This window comes from Balaenoptera musculus, chromosome 19, assembly GCF_009873245.2.
Source record: "Balaenoptera musculus isolate JJ_BM4_2016_0621 chromosome 19, mBalMus1.pri.v3, whole genome shotgun sequence".
NCBI classification, from domain to species: Eukaryota; Metazoa; Chordata; class Mammalia; order Artiodactyla; family Balaenopteridae; genus Balaenoptera; species Balaenoptera musculus.
This window is the reverse complement of record NC_045803.1, coordinates 25,251,119-25,271,014: the sequence shown is the minus strand read 5'-3', so window position 1 is coordinate 25,271,014 and position 19,896 is coordinate 25,251,119. Positions and strand designations below refer to the sequence as shown.

General features: G+C 44.0%; 1 protein-coding gene across 2 annotated transcripts in view; it reads left to right on the top strand.

Moving 5' to 3' along the window:
- N4BP1 (NEDD4 binding protein 1) overlaps positions 1-19,415 on the top strand; it is a 49,427-nt gene extending 30,012 nt beyond the window's left edge. Inside the window, exons 3-7 of one of the 2 annotated variants that reach the window (XM_036832573.1) lie at positions 6,935-7,065; positions 8,639-8,735; positions 10,880-10,987; positions 12,693-12,800; positions 14,598-19,415. In XM_036832573.1, the coding sequence (XP_036688468.1) occupies positions 6,935-7,065; positions 8,639-8,735; positions 10,880-10,987; positions 12,693-12,800; positions 14,598-14,982 (829 nt within the window). In that variant the 3' untranslated portion in view covers positions 14,983-19,415. The remainder of the gene's footprint in view (positions 1-6,934; positions 7,066-8,638; positions 8,736-10,879; positions 10,988-12,692; positions 12,801-14,597) is intronic. The other variant, XM_036832574.1, reaches the window with a different exon arrangement.
- Positions 19,416-19,896: the final 481 nt, after the last annotated feature.

The following is a 19,896-nucleotide window of genomic DNA, read 5'->3' as shown; positions in this document are numbered from 1 at the left end:
ATAGGTGTGATGTACTTCTGTGATACTTTCGTTGATAGAGTGATAGCAATTTCCTTTCTAAGGAAATTCTTCAGTTTGAGCTTCTTTATGGGCCTCTGCTCCTACTAAAAGTTTGTATATTTGTTTTTAGTAAAAGGAGTTAAATGATCGTTTCTATTTAGCCTGTCTTGGAACCCTCTTAGGATTCTGATTTTATACTTCCAGTGTGGGATTGGATTTGTTCTCTAAGGGGAGGTTTGATATAGTGACTAAGGAGAGTTTGGGGGTCAGAGAGTCTCCACCTCACTGTGGACCAGCTGTTTGACATCAGGCGGGTTTCGGCCCCCTGAGTTTCACTTGCTACAGCCTTTTGCCCTGTCCTAAAGGACATCTTTATCGCGCCATTTCAACAACTGCTAGGTGGTCTCCCTCCGGTTTTCAAAACCAGTCACTCCACTGATTTTGAAGAAGTCTTCAAGGTTTAGCATTTAAGTAGCTGCAGTTCAAGAAAAGGGGCACCTGGACATGGAATGAAGTCATTGAAATACAGTTGGCCCTTTAACGATGGACATGGAATGAAGTAGTTGAAATACAATTGGCCCTTTAACGATGTGGAGTTAGGGGGCACCGGCCCTCTGCCCAGGCAAAGTAACTTTACCATTCAGCCCTCCATAAAGCTGTTCTGCGTCCTCGGATCATACAGTACTGTAGTATTTACTACTGGAAAAAATAATCCACGTTTAAGTGGACCTTGAAGTTCAAACCTTGTGTTGTTCAAGAGTCAGCTGTACTTTTCTGAATTGCTGAATGTTTATGTGACCTCTTTCCTAGGAGTTCTAAAAGATCAGTTAATCCCCTGATTTTTCAGGAATACTTGATAAAATTGAAAAATAAAGTGAATTTTATTATTAAAATACACATTTATTATGTATTCATTATTTTTTGATTTTTTTTTGTTAGAATTTTCAAAGAAATTCACAAGAAGATAATAGGATGAATTCTGTGTTGGTTTCATTTGGGATTCCCATGTGCCCATCACGTACATGGCCCGTCTTGTTTCATCATTTCAAACATTGTTTCACCTATACCCCCACCTGCTGCCTTTCACCCATTTTGAAGGAATTCTCATATTTCATTTCCATCTATAAATATTTTAGTATCTATTTTTTAAAATACAGAGATTCTTTTGATTTTTATTTTTTTGAATGGTGCTGTACTTTGCTGTCAAAAAAAGAAGAAAATGCCAGCATTTCATATGTTAAAGTTTGAATATAGGCAGTAAAAATGTGTAATATACTTGTCTTCATTTCCAAATAATACTGTTTATTGTCATTTCACTTTGTTTTTTGGCAGTTCTTTTGGGGGAAACCCAGCAAATGACCCACAGCTGCATAGCATTATCTAAGTAAAAATGTAAAGTGCAATTTCAATCACTCACGGTCCAAGCCCCACAGTAGTTCCTCCTTGTTACAATTTCTTGAGCCAAATGATGATATAAAATTTAGGTCACGATTATGAGTAATATTAAATCCTTTCTCATTTTTCTGTGTATGGAGAGATTTCCCAAATTGGTGTTCAAAGACTAAGAAATGCAAATTAAGGTAGAATGAGCAGTGATAATGACACTTTTAAAAAACCTTTTTGTGGTAACTAGTATATTTCTCAAAGGGGTCGCTATTGGAATTTAGAGTGGCACTGGCTATCCAGGACAGGGTGTTTTGCATATCTATCTAGTCCCTCCTACTTTGCCCGTACTGCCCCCCGGCCATTGTGACACCCCAAAACAGTGTCACATATTTCCTAACACTCTTCAGTACAGTACCATTTCTTTTGAAAACCACTGAATTAGTGCACTAAGGGAAACCACAAGCTGATTATTTGAGAGAGAATTTTGAGTTTCTTTGAATTCACAGGTGTCTCAACTTAAAAGCAACTCTTTTACAAAGGATGTATTATCCTAAGAAGACAGACTTATACTTAATTTGATGTAGAATGATCTGAAAATATCAGTAATTAAAATTAACTCTTATTCTGGGAAGAAACTGTTTAATGGGTACAGGGTTTTATTTTGGAGTGATGGAAATGTTTTGGCATAAGATATAAATGGTGGTTGCACAACATTGTGAATGTACTAAATGCCACTGAATTGTTCACTTTAAAATGATTATTTTATGTTATGTGAATTTCACCTTAATTTTTTCAAGTCAGAAAAAATCATTATTCTAAATCAATTGCTTCAATATTATATGTGAATTATAGACTATAAATTCCATAAAAGAAGCGATGCGTGTCTGTTCTGTTCCCTGAACTACCCCCAAGGTCCATGGTGCCTGGCGCGTAGTAGCCACTAAGTGACGATGGGTTGAATGAATCAATGAATTAAAGACTAAGAAAGATTAGGATTGTTTAAATGATTTTTCACCACCCATTTATATTGCTATTCCAATTGCTATTCTAGTAATCAATTTGGATTACATTTCAACAAATATTTGGAGTCTTTTTTTTTAATAAATTTATTTATTTTATTTTTATTTATTTTTGGCTGCGTTGGGTCTTTGTTGCTGCGCACGGGCTTTCTCTAGTTACGGCAAGCCGGGGCTACTCTTCGTTGCGGTGCGCAGGCTTCTCATTGCAGTGGCTTCTCTTGTTGCGGAGCACGGGTTCCAGGCGCGCGGGCTTCAGTAGTTGCAGCACGCGGGCTCAGTAGTTGTGGCTTGCGGGCTCTAGAGTGCAGGCTCAGTAGTTGTGGCGCATGGGCTTAGTTGCTCCGCGGCATGTGGGGTCTTCCCAGATCAGGGCTCGAACCCGTGTCCCCTGCATTGGCAGGAGGATTCTTATCCACTGTGCCACCAGGGAAGCCCCCAAATATTTGGAATCTTAAAGCAAACACTTGTTATTTGTCAGGTGCTCTACTTTATCTTTTAAAATATCGTCTTCACACCAGTTTCGTGAAGTAAAAATTAATCTATAATGTATATAATATGATATGGCCTAAAAATCTTGTCCAAGATTATGCAGATATGAGATTTGGGCCCATGATGTTACTCTCCAGAGCCATCACACACCCTGCCTCTTCCCACAGAAGCTGAGGTTGAATTTTTAGGCCTTGGCAACATTGGATACATAAGTCTTGAGTTGCTCAGGCACTGCTGAGTAAACCTCACTAATTTGACCCAGCTAGTTGAGGAAGTAGTTAAAAAGGAAATTTGAGTTCTTAAGCAATAGGTTTGAACCCCACCTTAGAGCCATTCAGGCCCACCCATCCCTGGGTTTCTGCAAAGCCTTGTTTATTTGTCTGTCCAGCGTGGTGTCTGCAGTTTATAACACACCGTGAGAAATTCCAAAATACCCTACTTAATGCTGCTGATTATGCATATCTTTACTTGGTTTTTCCCATTTGTCACCATGAGTGAGTCAAACGATGAGTAAATGGAAATTGTTTGTGGTGTATGGCTAGGCGTCACCATGGAGGCCAGATAACACTCGGTCTCTTGTCAGTCTGAAACTTCAGCATAAGGGCACCTGACTTATCTGTGTAGACAATTTTCCATGTAGATGAGGTTTGTCCCTTCACTTCCCTCTACATTTTAACCATTTTTCATGCTAGTCTTGCTATATCAGGGTTCCATGGCTATTTTTATTAAGTGGAAGCTATAGAAAGGGATTATTCTTTCCTGGGTAACTCAGAGGGTTTCTCACTCTTTTCCCACACTGCCGTGTCTTGGTTCTGTGACGGCCATGAGTGTTTATCAGGTATTTATCACCCATCTCCTCTCTGCTTTGGACCCTCTTTCTAGTTGACTGTCTGCTACAATATGGAAAACAACCAGATATTATAAGTTGTTCCCAAGTTTATGGAAACAGGAGTTTAAATCTCCCTTGAGAGCCTGCACATCTGGCTTCTCAGGCTTAATGTCTGTTAATTCTATGTTTGGATCTGGGAACCCCAGAGCTTTGGCCTTCACAGACGTAGTGAGATGTTATTGTATGTATACCCTTTGTCTCTGAGTCAGAAAACACCACTGGTCTGAGTTTACCTGTCAGCAAGTTGCTCTGGTTTGATTGCAGGGAGGCTAGGAGACAGCACATTTTTTGCCTGGTCAGAGTGTGAGAGTAAAAGTAGGCAAGGTCAAGGACACTTCGTATTATTTTAAGGTCAGTAATTTGGCTCCACTTGATTTTGTTTCTGTTGTTTTATGGATTAGTCCATTTGTTCTCTACCAGAATTTTGAACTGCTATTTACTCCTAAAACAGCCCTAGAGATTTTTCAGGGTATTAAAAATGATTTGATCTTATCACTGAGGATAACTAACCCTTCGGAAATTTGTTTTAGTGCTAATGTTTCTAGAAACTCCACTTTCCCCATCTAAGCTTGTGAGGGGTCCAGGGCGCAGAATTTTATCTACTGTCATTTCCCTCCTTTTCCTTAGTGACCCAAGGTAATGGACTGGGGACTTTATTTCCACCCAGTTTCTACTGTTTCCATCAACAGAAGCGTTTAAGGAAAAGAAGAGAAAAAGAGTTCATACACATTTGTGTCTGATGAATAAACTAAGAAGACACTTTATAAGCTTTTTTAGTGCATTTATCTCAAGGGTAAGACCCCCTGTACAAAAACTACCCCCCCACCCCAGTAATAAATGTCATATTGCTACATTCTTGCCATATTTAAATGCTTTTATATAAATAAACCACTGCTAAGTTATTTCATCAAGAATGGGTTTGTTTACTTGCATACCTTTTCTGGGGTATAGCTGATGCCTGTGCAGTCTCTTATTTATGGTTCACTGAGAAGAGAGTGGGCTTTAGCCTCTAAAAGGAGGCATTTCTGAGCCACTCTTCTGGACGTTAGATGTTTCTTACAGGTCCAGCCCATTCCTGCTCCATGAGAATGTAGATCTAGTTGGGGACAGTACCACTGGGGGGTAGTTGAAAGGGCACTGGCCCAGGAGTGAGGAAACGTCAGTCTAATCCCGGCTCATGCACCCTCTGACGGTGCAAGCTGGGCAAGTGGCTCTGTCTCTCAAGAGGTGTTTCATTCTTTTTATCTCTAACATGACTTTGAATGCATTCCTAAATTCTGTGGTTCTGGTGCACAGTACAAGATAGCAAGTCAGAGAAAAGAAGAGGGATGGTTGAGGGCCTGTGTCTAGAGACAGCTTCATAGAAGAAGAGAGACTGGCCTTGGGTCCTGAGGGCATTCGGGGAGGAGGTTTAAGAGATAAGAAAAAGCTCAGAACCCAGGAAGAGTCAAATGACAAGACCACCTGGCCAAAATCCAGAGTGTGATGACGGATGGTGGTGGAAGCAGAAGGTATGCTTTGGCCAGACGCCATCTGACTAGTCAGGTGTGGAGGCGCCCTCGAAGCCAGGCACTGGATTTGTGTAGAAGAATGGTGCTGTAGAAGGCCCTGAGCAGTATCAGAGACTGCGTGGCTGCATTTCAGGGTCAGTCTAACTGGAGTCAGTGCAGGTGGGTTAGAATTAGCAGAGCCTGGGGGTGACTTGGGACACTTTGTGCCTGAGGAGGCAGTGCTCCAAGTGAAGGAAGTACCTGCCAAGTGGTTTTTTTTTTTTTTCAATTTATTTATTTATGGCTGTGTTAGGTCTTCGTTTCTGTTGCGAGGGCTTTCTCTAGTTGCGGCAAGCGGGGGCCACTCTTCATCGCGGTGCACGTGCCTCTCACTATCGCGACCTCTCTTGTTGCGGGGCACAGGCTCCAGATGCGCAGGCTCAGTAATTGTGGCTCACGGGCCTAGTTGCTCCACAGCATGTGGGATCCTCCCAGACCAGGGCTCGAACCCGTGTCCCCTGCATTGGCAGGCGGACTCTCAACCGCTGCGCCACCAGGGAAGCCTTGCCAAGTGGTTCTGAGATGTGAGAAGACGGGACTGAAAATGCAGAATTTACTGTCATTGCATCATAGGCGATCATTGAAGCGGTGAGGACAGATTATGCTAATCTCAACTGTAACATCAGAGGGATTTCTCCCTTTTTCTAATACTCATGGGTAGACAAACGGATTACCACCTGCAAAATGTCAAACTTTTAAAAACACTTTTTAAATAAAACCTTTACTTTTACTTAACTGCTGGAGAATAAATTTTAAATATTTTTCTTCTTTTCTTCTGAAATTTGTTACCAGGTTTTGAGGTGGGGAACAGTTTTTAATCCTCTATACCAGAGGTTACAAGTTAGGGGCCAAATCTAGCCACCACCTGTTTTTATAAACATGGAATTTAGGTACACCCCTTTACTAACGGTTGACAGTTCCGTGGCGCAGCAGACAGTGCCTGGCCTTTTGCAGAAAAAGTGTACTCAGTCATGTTCAGTACTGTCCCGTGTTTATTTTCCGCCTGCTTTCTGCTTCCTTCAACAAAATCACGGCCATGGCCCCCAGGTAGTTTCATTTGAGCCTTGCCCTCAACTTGTTTCCTGGAAGCTGTAAACTGAGTCACTTTCACAGTTCTCCAGAAAGGGGATGCAGCCCTCCCGGAGCCACAGGCATTCACGAAGCCTTTGGAAGTTGTGGTGCTGAGGACCATGTCATGGAATCGTTCTGATCACAGCTGCTTCTGCTTCAGCAACAAATTCCTCCGTAAAATTCATAAAACATTCTTAGAGGCCCGTGGACTAGGGCTCTCTAGAATGGGCTCTTTATCTGAAAACAAAAATAAAAGGTGTAATAAACAAGTATTGCCCTGAAGCTAAAACTGCCTTCTACCACAAAAGCACACTCAATTAAATGAACTGAATAAAATACAACAGAAATCACAGAGCTATTAAGAATCCTGCCTCCTATCATGGGTTCTCTCTTGGCTTTGCAGAGCAGCAGACTATTAGAGGAAATTATTAAATTAAATAATTAATTATTAAATTAAAGTTATCATGGTGAAACTTAACATACTTTAAACATGCTTTAAACTGAAATAAATTTTACTTTTTCTCATACAGCCATGGTCTGAAAAAGTTCTTTTCTTGTCGTGGAATTGCGATTGCGGTTGAATATTTTTGGAAGCTTGGCAACAGAAACATCACTGTATTTGTCCCGCAGTGGAGAACAAGGCGTGATCCTAATGTCACAGGTGAGGCAAACTGATTTTTCCAGATTACTAATTAGGTATTTAATGAGTTGGCTTGTAATTGTAACACACACTACTTAGAATAGAGTCATGTGCCGCAGCTTTAAAAACAAAACTGTAAATTCGTTGCACCCAGTAAAAAAAAAATCAGTTGAAGAGTGTTACAGCATAAGAAATACTTGGGGGGAAGGATGGAAAGTTAAATAGCTGTTTATATAGAAAGTTATATTAGACTTCATTATATATCACAAAAATTTTCTTTGACTTTCTAAAAAGTTGATTAAATATGTCTTTCTAGTAAGCTGGGTTTCTTCCTCTTTAAACAGTATTTTTGAAAATGACCATTTGATAAATTCGGAACCCTCAAAGAGAATGTCTTTTTAACAGTCTGTTTAATAGCTTAATATAAGTCATGTATGTTAATTGTATGGTATTGCGTGGCTCACCTGCAGGCCACACACAAAAGACTTGAACTTATTATAGATCCTTAAATATTCCAGAGAAGCTGAAAGTTTTTTTGTTTCTTGGGTCGTAATAGGAAAACCAGTGAAAGGGCTATGCCAGGCAGCTCAACACATCAGATTACCTGGAAATAAAAGGTAGATTGGGAGGAGGAAGCGTGAGAACAGGACTCACCCAACACATTTACAACAGGAAGTAGAACTTAGTCACTGTTGAGGTGGAAATGGTAAAACCACATTTCCCAAGTATCCCAGCTTGCCTCACTCAGGGGAGTGTGTTGGTCCTAACAGAAGGTACTTGAGAAATGAGGCAGATCCACTCATTTCAGTTATTTTTGCAGTAAGATCCCTGTAAGAGTCTTGTAAGCCTTATGTGCTCTGCATTTCTAGAATCATAAAGACACCATGTTTGGGCATTTCAGCTTAAGTCAGTGGTGAGTACCATTGTAGGGAATGTCGGTGTGGGGATCTTAGATTCTGAGCTTTTAGCTTCTTTTTTGCCCATTACTCGTTTGTGGCTTTGGCCCTCCTTTATCCTCTGTCACAACCCACTCCCGTGAAAATCAGTAAATATTTGTACAGATATCAGAGAGAGGTTAGATAGGATGCCAGCCAGAGGGAGATTTGACAAACTCTTGGAATAGGGACCAAGCAGGCCTTTCTTGGGATCGGGACAGAGCGGTTTGTCTGCTTCTACTGCCATCACTCTTCCTGTTCCCACCCCTGCCCTCCCTCCCAGGGACTCTTGCCCTTAACTCTCTTTGTCCTCTACTGCTTGTAATGTGGCTGTGAAAAAGTTCTTAATGGTAAGATCCATTAAATATAGGTTTATGGTTTACTCTTCTTAATTTAAGAAGCAAATGAGTTGAACAGTTTTAAGTTTAAAAAATAGCTAAAGTCAGTTTTTATGTTATATTTGTCTTAGTATATGTCTTGCTTGATTTTTTTTTTTTTTTTCCTTCCCAGTAAGTTAGTAAAATTGAGTCTTCTTGAGTCAATAGAAAAAAGGTTTCCCACAACTCTCCAGGTGAAACATTTGGGAGTGCTTTCATTTATTTAAATATCTGGGAAGATAGCCTTTTTCTGAATGTGTATTCAACTTATTCCATGAACAGAACAGCACTTCTTAACCCAGCTCCAGGAGCTCGGAATATTATCTTTAACTCCTGCACGGATGGTCTTTGGAGAAAGAATTGCTTCTCATGATGACAGGTATGAAAGGCTGGTTTCCTTTCTAAAGCGGGTGTGGGGTGGGGAGGAGCCAACCGCCTGCTCCAACCGGGCGGTGGGCGCACTTGACTCGGGTTTGAGAATTTTAACGTTTATGGTCATTAAGGTTATACATTCAGTGGTCTTTGCTGTATGGTTTAGGGAGATTACCAAAGAAGCTGTTGAGTTAGAATTTTTAATAAAACATGACTGAGAATCTATAAGTAAAAGCAGATATTGAGTTTGTAGTCTTTTTTGATACTTCCTGAAAGTAATGTTTGTCTTGTCTTAGTGTGGCAGCCTCACGAGTGGTTTTCAAACATTTCCCTGTCTCCTCCTGGTTATACTTGGCCAGTGACTTAGTCTGTCATTGTGATGCCTGAGCCCTCAGTATTTCTTCCACATAATAGAACATGGTCTCAGCTGCCCCTCGTGTTATAGGAATAAGCTGCATTTCTTAGGTTGTTACATTGCTCAGAGAGCAGGTGCTGAGATGACAAGTGTCTGAGAACCTAAACAGTGGCTGCCTGTTTTTTCCTCTCCTGCCCTCACCCTCTTTCTTTCACTCTGGCCTCTAGCACTTAAGCCCCCTAGTGGTTTAGCCTCAGCGTTCTACCACAGTGCTCCCCCACATTGAAGACAGTGCTTAACTTGTAACCCAAGGTAGTGAGTGATGGTCAGATGGGTGAGAGATGAAAAGAGGGGCTTAGCAGGGGAAGGGGACTTGGGGTGACAGTGGACATTCAGCAGAACGTTCAAAGGGCCTTCTCACTGACAGCCCCTTACCCTTCACCAGGCTGGTATGAGAGACCAGATCTGATGGGGAGAGTCAGAGGTGGCATCAAGAAGAGTGTGGGAGGAGGCACCTTTGGGCCGGGGCGTAGGTGAGAAGGTACTGGGAGAGTGGGATGGAGGGCCCACCCTTGCTCCAGCTCTAAGATACTGGGTAGGGACCCTGGAGTGCTCAGGTGAAAAGGCAGGTTGGACCGCCAGGCTCGTGAAGAACCTTCAGATGCTCTAACACTGCAGCTTCATTCTCACACCAGCAGAAATTGAGTGCATATGCAAGTGTGTAGGCTAGGCTTTTGCTTAATTTATATGGCTCTCTGGGTTTTTAGCAGTTGTGAGTATGTGTCCTGATTCACAGTACATGCACAGAAGCCCTTACTACCTATTTTTGTTAATACGTCTGGGCAGACATTACCACTTACAGTTCATGCCAGTTAGAAATAATTTAAGATACTTATTAATAAATCCAAAATGCTAAATCATATTTACTTACCAAGGTTTCCTAAGATTTCTGAAACTAATGAGGCTTGTTTTTTAATCTTCTTTTAAGTACTCACTACTATTAATAAAAGCAGTTGTTTGCACCTTTAATTCTAGTAGTGATTCTCTTATTTTATTGTTTCATTATCTTTGTCTACATTGCCTCAGGCAAATGCAGTCATCCTGACTAGGAGATAAAACTCATATTATCCTCACAAATCTCTCATTAAGAGGGCTTGAACATGAATAATCTCCAACAATGAAATAGAATTCTCCTTAATATTTAATTCTTAAAACTTTTTGATTAACCATGTATCTTTTCATAATTTGCATTTGAGTGGATCTATAACGTGGACTAAACTGAATGGCAGTTCTGGACATCTCTTCTTAAGTCAGAGCAGAAAATGTGAATTTAGGCATTAAAAAAAAAATTGCGAGGCTGACTGTGTCAAGCAGCTCATCTTAGAACCAAAGTACTGTAGCTTAGCAACTAAAAACCTAACAGTGATTTCACAGGCTTGTCAACTCTTATTCATTCTCTGCTCTAGTCCTCGTGCATTATCTCATTACCACCCTTTATTGATAATACAGCTTCTCTAGAAAAATGTGTAAATTATGGTTGAGATTATTTTGAAAAAGAGTTAGATTGTATGAAAACCAGATCTTCATTTATAATTAGTCTAGTGATTTCAGATGTTCAGTATTTCAGATTGATCTTCAGTTGACAAGGGCTTAACTTTTCTGCTTCCCAGCCTTGGTTAAATTCTTTGGTGATTTTCCTGTGAAGAGGAAATCCTTTTGTCTTCTTATAACACAGCTTCTCTGAGCCAGGGATGCCTGCCTGCTTGCCCGTTTTAACCACTCTTATATTACCATAGGTTTCTACTACACTTAGCGGACAAAACTGGTGGCATAATTGTAACAAATGATAACTTCAGAGAATTTGTGACTGAGTCAGCCTCTTGGAGAGAAATAATTACAAAAAGGTAATATTTTCTTCTTTGTCTTTGGTCAGAGATGTCTTCTGTTGTTTATTATTTGTTTTGCGTCAACCTTGGAAGCAGTGTAGGGGACCTAAAGTATCGTAAGACTATGCCCCAGTCCACAGGATGGCTGGCCCTTCTCAGTAAGTGGGAGGACTCAGCACAAAGCAGTAGCTCCAGCAGGTGATGTGGGAGCACGCTCTGGTGCCCACAGGTGTCTTCTAGAGATCAGTTTTCCCTGGCAGGAGGCAAGAGGCACATCTTTGTGGCACAGTTAACTCTCTGTTAACTGTGATGGAGCAGAAATGGCCACCTAACTTCACCTTGCCCTGATGCCGAGGGATACTTGAGCAAGGCGTTGGGCCTCCTGACTTTACTCAATTATGAAATATGAAGGTTGGGGTTTAATGACAACTATGAGTTCATCAAGAGGGTAGGACCAAAATCAATATGCTGATTGGGTTTTCACTTTTGGGAGAGGAGAGAGTGTTTCTACTTTTTACTATCTGATGCTTTTCTTGAGCATTTTACCATCATTTTACCAAGTTTAGTCATCTGTATTGAAAACGTGTTGAATATCATCCAAAATAACCAAGTCAGGAGTTTGCAATCACTACTGTAGGTTTTTTGTTTGTAATGACACTCTGAATGTGTTCAGCTGCATTAAGATCAGTGAACACAAGCTTCCAGGACTTTCCATTAACAAGCATCGTCTGACAAGTTACTTAACAAAAAGCAGTAGTCTTATGGTAGTGCCAGGGATGAGTCATAAATGCCACAAATCTAAAAAACATAACTCAAGGCTGTGTATATCTAGTATGACTAGTATATAACTAGTGTAACTACATACTTACCTCTTTAGGGGTTTCACAGTTGCCCCTTGTCTGATATTTATATTTTGTTGAATCACTGGAGGATTTTAGAAAATGATTCTTTGGTTCATCATTTTAGAAAATGATGCCCAGGTGAAAGTTAATTACTAATTGCATTTTGACTGTTAAAAAACTGTTGTTGATAGCTGAACTCAGAATTGGTCTTTGACCTGGGTACAGTTAACAAGCCATTAATCTTCTAGTATGTGTTTCTGTTGGATCTGTGCCCTGGGCTCATTGTCAGTATTTATTGGACACTCATCTGTGTATGCATGGAAGGTTTAAATGCAGTCAAGACTCAGTCACACACCAACCCATTGCCTTCAGAATTCATAAAACAAGGCAGAAACCCAAGTCCAAGCAGCAAACCAGTCATTTGGACTTTTTTTCTTTTTTAAACATTTTTGTAGACTTGATAAATCATGCTCAACTGACCTTCAATATTTTTTCTTCATATACTGTTTCCCTTTTTTAAAAGAACATCAGTGGGTTTGCTTATGGACTCATTTATTCAAAAATTAAACCTTGGTTGAGCACCTGTTGTATTCTAAGCACCTGTTGTATCCTAAGACAGTCTTTCAGTCTTATTTTTCAAAGTTACATTGAAAGTTAGGAGAAGAAACTGCTTCCCAGGCCCAGATAAAAATCTGAAGGTCTTGCTAAGAAATGTGAGAGCCAATAGGGTAAAAGTTTCTTACTCTATTGTATTGACCAATATTTGTATCCAAAAGAGAAATTAAAATGGTTTAATTGGGGTGTATTTGTTTTTTGCTTTAGTCAGTTAAGCAGTCTTTTAATTGTTTTCTCCAGCATTGTAATTGTTCTCCATGTTGTAGATTGCTCCAGTATACCTTTGTGGGGGACATATTTATGGTTCCTGATGATCCTCTGGGGAGAAGTGGACCTCGATTAGAAGAATTTCTTCGGAAGGAAGTCTTCCTTAGGTATTTCCTTTTCCAGATTGTCTTGCATTTACAAGTTTGTTTCAGTTCTTTGTGCTTCAGCGCCAGTGCTCTCTCTCTCTAAAGATTAAAAATGGCGTTTTATTTTTTAAAATAGCCTTAGATTTAGTGCTGGTGAAATATATGTGGAATGTCTCCCAAAGACCAAATCTTCATTTGTGGTCCTTTTGGTTTTAATCCCAGCAGAGGATGGGGAGCCAAATTTCCTGTAGGTCTAAGAAGACAAAGCAGATTTTGCTAGTGGTCACTTATTAGTGAATGCTGCTTCGGTTCATTGTGTGTGTCTGAATATCTTTTTTAAGTTCATTTTCCCAAGTCATTTGCTTTGAATATTTTATGCTTATATTAATTTATTTACTATTCAGGAATCACTGCCTGGGGAAGTGTTACTTTCTACCTCACTTAATAGAGAAGCCAGTATTCTTTATTAAACCGAAATTGATTTGATAGCTTAGGTTTTCTTTGTTGTGGATTAGGGTTTTTTGTTTGTTTGTGTTTAAAGACATGTTGCTAGTGGTTGTTTCTGTTTTCAGAATTCTCAAGTAATGGACGCTGTTAACTAAAGTGTCCTGTGTGCCTAAGTGACAGATCATATTCCCCAGTGATAGACCTTTTCCCTTTTTTAAAGTAAAACAGGCTACATTTCTGTGTATTTCTCAGCAGATGTTTGCACAGGGCTGCTATGGAGGTCTAAACTGAAAGGAATCAGACGCACAGCTCCCCCAGCTTTTTAAGGCAGTGAGACTGTAGCTGATCCTTTCCATTTATAACAGGACCCTCTGGGGGGATGGGTGGTTCACACAGAGCTGTCTTCTGCACACAAGACCAGCATGATTTCAGCTCCCAGGTCTTGTGAATCATTTCTCTTTTGAGCCTTTGGGTTTCATTACACAGATGAGGACTTAGTTCCCAAGGGTCCTGCTTCTCTACCGACACCAAGAGAACGGCAGCCATTTTTAACACCTGTTGGATGTCCGTGTGTCTCATTTTTCTTCCAGAAGTCTGAACTTGGAAATCCTCTGCTAGGCTTTAAGACCTGAGGCCTGTGTGCAAGCATCAAGGCCCATGGGTCAAACAATGGAAGGAGAGTTCTGGCTCCTTCTACAGCCTCAGCAGCCTGGCAGCAGGGTCAGTCCTGCCTGCTCACCTAATGGCTCTTCACAAAAGTGTTAACTAATTGAATAAGAAGTTAGTAATAGCTCCCCCCACAGAGGGACTGAGCTTTTGAAGTTGGGAAAAGTGTTCAGTCAGCCCCATTTCTCAGCTGCAAGGCAGAGTCAAGTGGGAGGCTTTTTAACAGTACGGACGCTGTATACACACTCACGTGCATTCAAGTTGTGGGCACCAACGTCTCGCTCAGACTTGGGGGGCTGGGGAGGCAGCCTCTCTGCCCAAAGTGGGTTCCTTTTTCTCAGCCCCATCAACCAGGCTCCACAGAGAATCAGAACCTGCAGGAGAGTAGGGCCCTGTTTCCAGTTCTTTTGAAAGCTTCCAGGTGATCCTGGTACACCGTGGTTTAGAGCCAAGCAGCTGGATAGGGTCAGTCCTCACAGCAGCAGGCCAGGGAGGTGGAGTCACTCATGAAGAGCTAGCGTCCCCTGTGATGACTGGTCGGGAATTGGTGTCACTGGCATCCCCACGGGCCCCTCTGTGGAGAGCTGCCATCCCTGCCTTGGCTGCAGTCTCCTATCTTGCCTGCAGAGGCCAGAGAGCAGCTCCTTGAGCCTTGATGTCAGCAGCAGATGTTTAGACAGATTTCTTGTTTATCTCATAACCCAGCTCACCGGGACTTGCTTCCATTCACAGAGATATGCAGCCCCTACTCAGTGCCCTGCCAAACATGGGCATGTTTGACCCCAGCTTCAGAGTCCCTGGCACCCAGGCAGCCAGCACCAGCCACCAGCCTCCAGCCCGGATTCAGGGCACCCCACCCAGCCACTGGCTTTCTCAGCAACCCCGCTTCCCACTTTTGCCAAACCTTCCCAACATCCAGCAGAATCTGCCCATGCCAGCACAGAGATCTTCTGCGGAAACCAACGAGCTAAGGGAAGCCCTTCTGAAGATCTTCCCTGACTCAGAGCAAAGACTGAAAATCGACCAGATCTTGGCAGCTCATCCATACATGAAAGACCTGAACGCGCTTTCCGCCATGGTGTTGGACTGAAGGCCGTCGGGAACTGGGGCTCTGGGCTGAAGATGCACTCAAGCTAGTATCTGCACATGGCAGCAGGAAGTGACATAATGTGAAGAAGCCAATTTCCCAGTGGAAATGCTGTTGTAGTGTATAGAAAAAAAACAGATGTTTTGTGTATAAAAAAATCTGGGTTTTCAAAACCAGCTTTTTTCTATATATAAATTATGCTGCTATTACAGATTTAACATTTTCTGTAAAAGGAAAGTCTACATTTTCTGCCTGTTCAGAACTGTTTAATAGCAGTTACTCTTGAGTGTACTTAACATTTTTATGTTTTTTAAACTATTTTCCTTAACGCTGAAAATATTGACAAATGGATATGATTAGCCTTTCTAAATAAAAAAAAGAGTTGCTTTCTTAGGGAAAGCAAGACCTCTTATATTTTCTTGAGATGACTATGTCACATCCGCTAACGTGAAGTGTGTTCACCCCTCCCAGCCTCCTCTGCCCTCACCCCTGGGATTAGAGTCCCTAGGAGTTAATTTTGCTCCTCTGGGGTCTTTCATTGGAGCCATTTGTGAGAGTGAACAAGCGGTGCCACTAGATGGCACCTTGTGCCTAGCCGTTGTTAATGGCCAGGGCAAAGTTACACGCACAGAGCATCCAGGCCGGAAGAAACTCGAGAGCTCACGCAGTCCAGCCCTTCCTCCCCTCCCGCCCTGCAGAAGAGGGAACTGAGGGTCGGAGTGCCGTCTGTCTGGACGCGCCCAAGTCCACAGCCGTGGACCGGATTCCTCGTCCTGGGCGCAGACGCACTCAGCAGCCAGTCCCTGACTGACTCTAGAAGTCACGTGTTAGCTTCTGAAGATACTAGTGGGATGTGAGGAAGTTTAGTGAAGAGCCCCATCATTATAGTAATTTTGTGTCCGCAACCTTGGGAGACCCCCCCCCATGTGAAGTTTGTGCAGCTTTGCCAAAAAAATGGTTTTCTATTCTCAAGAATGACCCAAGCCACTAAACAGCATTAGTAGCTTCTGTGGGGACCCAGAGCCCCATATTTATTTTTCCTGTGTTTGTCTCTCTAGTGTCCTCCTCAGCTGCCCTTCCTGTCTGTGAGTCTTTCTCAGAACTGATATCTTAGTATTGTGTTTTCAGTGTTGCCTAAATTCTGTGTCAGTGAAATTCTTTTTCTGGGTAATTAATTCCTAACATCTTTATTGTTCTCTGGACCTTCAAAGGGCTTCGTATTTTACACCTGTTCTCTCTCTAGGCTGCTCATGGTCAGTTTCACGTCTGCCTTGTAGATCACATCTCTCCCGGTCCCCAGAAACAGCTGCCGAGGACTCGGTGCTGGTTTGTGCTTCATGGTGAAGGGACTTAGTTGGCCATGAGCAGACCTAGGTGTCGCCCCCCAGTGCTCCCTCCAGGCGTGTCTGACCCCCGCATCCCTCGAGGGGTGAGTCCAGAGTCCTCCAGGTGGCCAAACTCGTATTTCAATCATGTTTTCTCTTTGATGCCTTTAGGATGCTTCCTACTGTGGCGCTGCTTGTCAGCAAGGGGGCAGGTTGCCCGAGTCACCCAGCTATGCACGTGGAGGTAGAAGACTCGAGGCAGGCTGGAAGGCGACATTAGTCCCAGCCCCTGTGCCTCACCTTCACAACTGGTGGTTTTTAAAACCAACAGCAGAGGTGTGAGGGCTGGGTCTTGCAGTGACTCTGACCTTTGGGGTCAGGGTTTTGTCCAGCAGCCTTGCCAATCCAGCACTTCTCCTGTTTCAGAGAAGGACCTAGAGGTCCAGGACTTAGCCACAGGTCTTCCTGGAAGGGGGCTGAGCCTCCACTGATGCCAGGTAGAGCTGGCTAGGCCTAAAGGTCAGGAGTTTTCTGGGCTCTAGAAGTGACTTGACCTTTGACCTATGAATTGTGTAAGCCTCTGTGGTCTTCGTATTGTTTCTGAGAGCTCTACCTGCCCCTTTCCACTTTCTTGGCTGCAGGAAGGAAGAACGTAGAAGACCAAGTGGGAGGAGTGTCAGAAAAGCATTACTTACTTACCTTGGTAAATGAAACAATTCATGGTTCTTTCTGAAATCTATCAAGTTCAGTTAAATTTAATATTTTAAAATTCAATTTTCAAACCATTATTAAAAAAAGTCACTACTTGTTCTCAGGCTCCTCTTAATACTAGGCTCAGTGTTGATGCTATAAAATATTTCTTGATGGTCTACCTCCCATGGAAGAGTTCTAAACTACCTTGGGAGTGTCAGCGGCAGTGCTTCCTGTAACTCCTTGGGGCTGTACGGGGCTGTCGTGTGCGGTGGCTCTGCATCCCGTATTCCATGGCATTCCATGGAATGAATGAAGTAGGTGGCAGGGCAGAGGATGCCACCCTCATTCAGTAGACTGGTGTCTGATGCTCAGAGAGGTTGTCCAGGGTTAAAGAATAAGTAGGTGGTGATGCTGAGTGATTCCTGGGCCTGCATTCTTCCCCAGGCCCCAGGCTGCCGCCTCTGGGAGAAGAAAGACTGGTTTGACCTTTCTGTCAAGTAGCCGGTGTTTGAGACCCTGTAGGCTGCCAGCTAGTAAAACAGTAAGAAGGCCTCTCAGCCATTCTGGCAGGCGTAGCGGGCCATGGCTGTGTCTCCAGGGACTCTGTGGGCCTGTTGCAACTTTTGGTGTCAGTGAGAGGAGGGATGGTTTTGCTTTATTGCCCAGGCTTATTGTGGCACGTGTGGAATATGATCCACGCATAGAAGCTCATGAGGCTCTGAGCGCACCCCGCCACCGCCAGGTCCGTGCCCCTCCCCCCAGGCACTGGGCCCCGGCGCCACCCCCTCTCAGGCCCAGCCTGCCTCCCACACACCTCTGAGACGCCGCGTCCTTTGGAGGTCCCTCCCCAGTTCCGCCTCCCCACCAGTCCTTCCATGTCCCCACCTGTCCTTCCGTCCGTCCGTCCATCCGTCCGCCCCTGGGCCCATCTCCTCTCATCTCCCCATGGTAGTTTGTTTGGTTAGTTACTCAGACTCCATTTCTGCATTATCTACCTCTCCATTATTCCCCACGTACTCCGGATCCTTGAGATTAAAATAACCTGATTTCCCTAAGGAACTCTGTTTGTTGCTACTTCCCCCCCACCCTTGCCACTCTTCACTCCCCTGTCTGCAAACTTGGCCTCCACCCCACGACGTGGGAATAGTCTAGGAAAGTCATCGGAGACCACCCAATTGCCAAATTCAGAGGCCTTTTCCCAATCCTTAATCTCCGTGTCCGCATTCAGTGACCATAGCATGACATCGTTGATCTTATTTCCCTATTTTCTGAGATTTCCCTCACTCCTAAACACTCTTCATTCCTCTTTCTTCTTTTACCTAAAGGCCAGTTCAACAGGTGGTCCTCAAACCTTGGACCAGCTATGGGACTCACGGCGGGGAGGGCAGCTATTAGTAAAAATGCAGATTGCCGGGCACTACCCCCAGAGATGTTTATGCAGTAGCTCTGGAGTAAAGCCTGGGAATCTGCAACTTCAGCAAGCTCCCTGGATGGTTCCCATGCAGGTGGCCCAGGGACCACATTTTGAGAAGCCCTCACCCTTAGGGGCCAGCACACTTCCCTGACTCCCACCGCCCCTCTTTGCAATGGCTTCCAGTCCCAGCTCCAGCCCTGCCCTTCACGAGTTCATTTCTAGCTCTACCTAGAAGCCCTGGGACATCCTCAGACCCACTGGCCCCCAGACCCTGGGCCTGCGTCTGTTCCTTGCTCTCCTTTCCCACCCCCCCCACCACAAGATCTCCTTGTCCACCCTTGTCCCTTTTTGGCCACTGCCCCCAGTCATGCTCTCATGGCCTCCCCGTGGGCGTCAGCCTCTGACAAGTTAGCCCATCTCTCAGCTTTCCCCTCTCCCTCCCAGACTCCACAACCGCTAGATTTATCTTCTAAGAACACATTTCTGCACACCCCTCTTCTTGTTCAGTGATCAGTGGCTCTCTTGACCAGAGTGTCAAGTTCAGACCTCCCTGAGCTTAGTATCCTTGGCTGTCCACCTCCCAGTTGTACCTGACTGCCCACTTTGTATAGCCCACCTGCCCACTCCCTGCAGCCACCCAATTTCCTCCGTTACCTGTGGGCTCCCACCTCTGAGTGCATCTCTTCTCTGCTAGAAATGCCCTTTCTCCCAAACAGCTTCCCCGCTCAAAGGCCCAGCCCTGCGCCCTCTGTACCCTCGCCTAAAGCTTCTGACAGAAGCAGCCTCATGGTGTTCTGTGACCCCATAGCACTTGTGTCTTGCTTTTGGCGCTTGCCACTCTGGCTGGTGTCACCGCAGCTGATTGTGTACCGTGTCTTACCTCCTTTTCTAGACTGTGAGCTCCTCGTGGGCAGGGCTGTCTGTGTTCACTCTCTGTATTTCCCACAGCGCCTAGCACAGTGCCTTGCACTTAATAGGTGCTGAATAAAGTCTGCTCAATTGAACTGGAGGCTGGTGCCTTCTTGACGGCGGCATCTAGCAGCCAGCAAGGCCTTCGGGAATCAGATTCTCGGCAGTCACTCCCTGGAACCCACTACTCTCCATTCTCCCTTCACGTCAAGGCTCTAACACCACCTGGTCCAGGGATGGGCACCTGCCCCAGGCTGAGCCAAGCAGTGTGCTCTGACGTCCTGCCCACAGGTGGCCGGGACAGACACCTGGCCAAGCTAAGGCCAGTCAGGACCACTCCTTGGAATTGTCCCCTCTGGTGGGGGGGGGGGGGGAGGGGCTACGGGTGTCACACCCAGGTCTGGTGGAGGCTGCCTCCTGCCCTGGGCGGGGGAGGAGCTGGTCTATAGTGGGAGAGAAGCAGAAGCATGACAGCATGATTCCTGGTGGCTTGAGTTCCAGGTTCCTGTTGTCATGGAAACCTGAGGGCTCTCATGCCCTCCCTCAGATGTCGAGGTGCCTGTTATCCTGACACAC